Genomic DNA, 5,803 nt, shown 5'->3' on the forward strand with positions numbered 1-5,803 from the left:
CATTTTTTTTGCAGGAATCTTTTTTTTTGAAAGCTACCTGGAAAAAAACAAAAGGGACGTGCTTTGGCAGGTATGCTTTAATTCTACCTAATTTTGTTTTTCTTGGCAAGGGACCTGGGAACAGTCGGTGCTGTTGCTATAGACAGCGAAGGAAACGTGGCTTGTGCAACATCCACTGGAGGCCTCTCGAATAAACTGATTGGCCGCGTTGGTGACACGGCGTGCATAGGTATGTGGGGTCTTGCCTCTCAGTTTTGGAGGTGTCTCGTGAAAGAAATAAGAAAAAAAAGTATTACACACATTCTCCTTTAATTAGTGACATGAAACATAAATACCGGTACATCCGAAATGGAGTTTTTACCATTGAAATGTATCAAAACTCAAGCAGGTTGCAAGCAGGAATTAGGAGCAGAGGTGTGGCGCTGCCTTCATCATCAAACAATTTTAGTCTGTCTGGAAAATGGGGATTGGCTTTTGTTTTTTCTGTCCTTTCCTGAATGATAACTCTTTTTTTTTAATCTCTTATTTCCTTTCTGTTCATTCCGATAAAGCTCTCCTTTTGTATTTAAAACTTAAGTCAAAAAAAATGCAGTCTGTTCTACGCTAAGATGTTTTTTTCTTGATACTTCAGGAAGTAGGTGTAATTGTAATGACTGTTCGTTGTATCAGTGAGCCAGCACTGTAAACCGACTGGCAACTTGGAGTGTATTCCTGTTCTTAGAGAGCCCTGATAAGTCTGCTCCAGAGCCTAATAGACGCGGTGTGGAATAAAGGAAATATTTTAAGAGATCTCTTACCCAACTATAAAGAGATACTTGAAATCCTTTCCTCAGTCTTGTTCCTCTCGTGGGACAGATTTGCCATTTGATGGCTTCAGGGTTCTACCGTGCAGCTGGGGTTTGGAAAATCATTATTTTTAGTGAATCGTGTTCCAAACTCACATAGCGCTGCTGTTGGCAGTACGTGATTCTGACAGAACTAATACTAGTTTTCTTTTGCGGCCTAAATTGCAAATATTTTGGTACCCTCTGCATTTTGGCTGTGATTTTTTCAGCTTCATTTCTGACTGCAAATACCCTGCTCTTACGTAGATCATGTTCAGGGCTCCTGTAGGATGGGAGACGTCTGTGAAGGAAGAGAGAAACTGGGCGCTGTTGAGGGTATTGCTTGCAACTTTTGCTTAGGGCTGGATACAGCAATGCTTGCTGTGCTTTTAAATATTCGAGCCTTTTGAAAGGGAGGGTTGACAGACTGATTGTGGCAGTGGTTTTCCACTGGGGTCTGTCGAAAGGGTCTGAGCTGATCAAGGAAGTACAGAAGGGAGGAAACTTTCATTGCTCTTTTGTGCGTCTTTCCCCTCCACCTCCCAGTATCTCATTTATAATGCTATGGTCTGCTCCTCCCCAGCTCCTGGGAATATTTTTCCCTCTTTCCCCCCCACCTCCCAGTATCTCATTTATAATGCCATGGTGTGCTCCTCCCCAGCTCCTGGGAATATTTTTCCTAGGAGATGTGCTGGAAACATGGGTGTTGAGCAGGTGGAAGCTTGGTGGAGAACAGGGCGTGGAGCGTGCCAGGAAAACAAGGATGGGAGGGAAAAAATGTAGTGGGACCTGGCATTCTGCATCCCATCACTGTCTTTTTAGTCCTCAGTATACCGTCCCTTGCTGTTCTGGAAAATATTTTAGCCCATCCCTGTGAAGTGTTTGTAAATTGTATGACAGAATATTGCCTGTTTGTGCTTTTTTCCCTCGACAAAGGAAGTGGAGGTTATGCTGATAACCGTTCTGGTGCCACTTCAACCACAGGACACGGGGAGAGCATTATGAAAGTGGTCTTAGCTCGCCTGATCCTCTATCACATGGAGCAAGGTATATTCCAAATTTCCTGTAAGCTGAAATAATGAGGATAGGAAACGTTGCCTAATGACAAATTCAGTTTATGTCCTATCATCCCATAACAGTTGTCGGAGGAGTTGCTCCCAGGGGTATGTGGATGGGTCACCTCTTTTTAAAAACAAAACAAAGTACTGAAGTATGAATAAAGCTAAAATATCCTTAAGTGGGCAGAAATATCTATGCTGCTTGATTTTTAATCATGTTTTAGATCCAAGTACATTGAAAGACATTATTGTCTGCTTTGTTTAACTGAAGTTCACAGAATCACAGATTATCAGGAGTTGGAAGGGACCTCAAAAGCTCCCCCAGTCCAACCCCTGCCAGAGCAGGATCACCCAGAGGAGGTCACACAGGAACACAGCCAGGGGTTTTGAATGTCTGCAGAGAAGGAGACTCCACAACCTCTCTGGGCAGCCTGGGCCATGCTCTGCCACCCTCACAGGAAAGAAGTTTTTCCTCATGTTCAGCTTGAACCTCCTGTGCTCCAGCTTGCTCCCATTGCCCCTTGTCCTGGCATTGGACATCCCAGAGCAGAGCCTGGCTCCTTCCTCCTGACACTCGCCCTTTCCAAATTGATCCCCAGGAATGAGGGCACCCCTCAGTCTCCTCTGCTCCAAGCTAAAGAGCCCCAGCTCCCTCAGCCGCTCCTCATCAGGAGATGCTCCACTCCCTCCATCATCTTTGTGGCCCTGCTGGACTCTTTCAAGCAGTTCCTGTCCTTGACCTGAGGGCCCAGAACTGAACACACTATTCCAAATGCGGTCTGAGCAGGGCAGAGCAGAGGGGAAGGAGAAGTTCTCTTTAATATTTTTTCCCTCTATTTTAAACTAGAATTTTGTGAACAAAGAAATAGAAAACAAGTGAAAACAAGATATATTTAAGGAAGCAGTAGGAGAGGGCCAGAGATGGATGATCAGAGCTGAAATAAGAAAGCACAGGATATCACCTTTCTAATAAGCTGTAAAGGTCTTTATTTTAACAACCCTGATTATAGCAACAGAAATGCTTCTATGACGTTTTAACTATGATTTAAATTTTTATTTTGTTACAACGTTTTAACTATGATTTAAATTTTTATTTTGTTTTGGAAAATACCCTAAGCTGACTGGGTGGGTATGTGGTAAACAGCTGACAGGGTATGTCTTATGTGACTGTAATGTAATCTGGCTGTGGGCTGACCCTTTGGAGCTCTACCTTCACGAGTTACTCTGTCATCTAAACCCTTGATTATATTACAGCCTGTAAACATAGCCAGACAACATACTTGCATTGCAGGCAATTGAAGAACCGTTAATGTGGATTATTTTTAGCATTATTTTTAGAAAGCTTTGGGGCAGTACAGTGTAACTTGCTTTGAGATCAACCAAACTGGAAATAGTTGGAAAACTTTCAATTTACATTTTCATTGGAGAAGCAGTAAGTAGAGAGGCAAGTAACAGCTGAGAATATTTCTGTTATGCTTTAGAGAGCTGTTTGCAGATAATGGGTGCATTTCTTTGTAAATCCCTTGGCTGATGTGATAGTTTCGGCACAAAATACAACCCACAGATTGTTTCCCAAAGCTCTAACACATTACGATCCCACTTATTCTCTGTATTATGGCCCTACCCATTCAATCTGTGAATGCCCTTCTAAGCAATACTTAGTCTAAACTGTGTAAACTGCTTTCTTCTCTGGCTCGAAGTTAACCGCACTGCAAAGCCTGTGAGTTGATAGCGGTTATCTGGCTTGTGATAAACCAGTATGAAAGGCAAATTAAAAATATCTTGAAAACAGAAAATGAGCCCACGTGTGTGCACGTTGAATCGGTTTGCACTTGTTCGCCCTGCCTGTGCTTGCTCTGCCTTCATTCATCCTGCCCAGAAGTGTAACTCAGCTGCCAGGAAAATACGTCAGCAGTAGACTTCTCCCCACCACCACGTTTCCATGCAGGCACTGAGAACAAGCCCTCAAGTTAAAACTTTCTGAGTCCTTGGATGGTCAACTGGAGCTGCGTGTGTAAGAACAGCCACAGAGCTCTCTCATAATTCGGTGCAGCTACTCAGTAATTCACGTAGTAAACACCTTCTTTTGGACCACGGCTGCAGAATTCACTTCCATATTTTGGGAGTGAATTGCTTTCACAGCTGTTGGAGTCTCTTGTCTTATGGCGGCAGCTGTTGTCTTGATGAAAAATCCAAGAGCGAAATGCTGACCCTTTGAAGTCAGTGCCACTGACTCGAATAGTCACAGCGTCCCCCGTAACGTCGGAGAAAGGAGCTTTATCCTGTCACTCACCAGCGCTGTGAATAATTCCGACTCTGCTGGTTTTGTTTGGTTTTAACTCAAAATTTGCAGGGGAGGCATGAAGGTCAGTTTTTGTTCTGCAGCCTCAGCTGCATAACATTACTGATGGTGTCTGTCTGAGAACAATCGGGCTGAGCCAACTGCATTCCTGAACAGATACTCAAATCTGCAGCAAACCAACATTCTGCAGCTATTCCAGGCCTGTGTGTATGATACGCACGTTCACTTGGATTTATCTAGAAAATATTCCTGTTAATAGGAATTGGGTGTAATGAAAAGATCAAGTTGCTTCGCTGGTCCTTTCTCTGATGTCTCATAAATTGAGTCCTCATCTTGCCTGGTAAGTTCAGAAGATCCAGGAAGAGTGACACTGATGATGTCTGCTTTTTATAAATTATAACAATATGAAGTACTTGCTTTGAGCTCCATTGCGGCCAGTGGGCTCGGAACATAGATGATGACTGAAATTTTGGATTAGTTTAATTTCATTGTTTTCGAATTGTAAATGTTTTGGACCTAGCTTGTGAGAAACCTTTGGTGGAAAGCTTGCAGGTTGGCGTTTTCACCTTCAAATGATGGCATAAGAAATGTGTCTTGCACACAGAATTGATGAGTTAGTCTGTATCAAACACTGGAACTGAATTACAATCTGAAGCTATTTAAATCCTGTCTTTGTAGCAGCACCATACCCTAGCAGCTATTAGCAACTGTCCAGAGCCTTCCTATAAACAGTTCCTTTGCTGCACTGGAAAGTTCTTGCTGATTTAGTTGAGGGAGAAATTGGATTTGGCTGGCTCCATGGGGAGCGGTGATACTTGAAGGGGATTTTAAAACTTATTACCCTGAAAGTATTTTGTTCTCCTTTTCAGGAATGGCACCAGAGCTGGCTGCGGACACGGCGTTAGAGTACATGAAGACGCGAGTTGGGGGCTTGGGGGGTGTCATTGTTGTTAGCAGCTCGGGAGAGTGGGCAGCGAGGTTCTCCACCAAGCAGATGTCCTGGGCTGCTGTAGAGGATGAGCAGCTCCATTATGGGATTTATACTGGGGAGAGGCGTACGAAATCCGTCGATGAAGCCCTTGCATCTGAAAGTGAGGGATTCTGAGGATGAAGAGACGTCGACTGAGGGAGAATGAAGATGTCCAGATTTTACAGGAGGACAATGACGGCTGATTGCCTCTCTCTGAAAGATCTGTGCTCTTGTGACGGGCTCACAGGCGTTGCCATGCTCATAGTGAAATCTGGACATAGTGTTCAGTGGTCATGGATTTATGTGTAGTGTTTATTAATACTTTCAGGGAGGCAGGAGCTCCTCCTTTTCCAGATAAAACACATACTGACCGTTTTCTCTCTTGGTTAGCATGCCTTAATCCTACACTAAAAGGAGTTTCAGTGATACAGGAACACCTTTTCGTGCCTGTTCACAGAGACTTCCACCAGGATGATTTGAGAGGTGAATACCTGTTAATTAAAAACTTCCTTAATGAAGGTATATTGGCTCTTACAAATTAATGTACAGCATCTAATTACGTTTTTTGAAGATACTCGCTAACCTACTAAGTCATGAAAATAATCATCCCAGAAGAGTTTTGGAGATTTTTGCATTTATTTGTTTTCTC

The 5,803-nt window shown here is 43.3% G+C and overlaps 1 protein-coding gene across 1 annotated transcript in view; it reads left to right on the forward strand.

Annotated features, from left to right (window-relative positions):
* Nucleotides 1-5,399, forward strand: part of ASRGL1 (asparaginase like 1) — a gene marked incomplete at its 5' end in the record, with an annotated part of 8,841 nt that extends 3,442 nt beyond the window's left edge. Inside the window, 3 exons of the mRNA XM_010193355.1 lie at nucleotides 111-229; nucleotides 1,761-1,871; nucleotides 5,054-5,399. Coding sequence (XP_010191657.1) covers nucleotides 111-229; nucleotides 1,761-1,871; nucleotides 5,054-5,289 — 466 coding nt within the window. The remainder of the gene's footprint in view (nucleotides 1-110; nucleotides 230-1,760; nucleotides 1,872-5,053) is intronic.
* Nucleotides 5,400-5,803: the final 404 nt, after the last annotated feature.

Source organism: Mesitornis unicolor, unplaced genomic scaffold (genome assembly GCF_000695765.1).
Source record: "Mesitornis unicolor isolate BGI_N332 unplaced genomic scaffold, ASM69576v1 scaffold4861, whole genome shotgun sequence".
Classification (NCBI taxonomy): Eukaryota; Metazoa; Chordata; class Aves; order Mesitornithiformes; family Mesitornithidae; genus Mesitornis; species Mesitornis unicolor.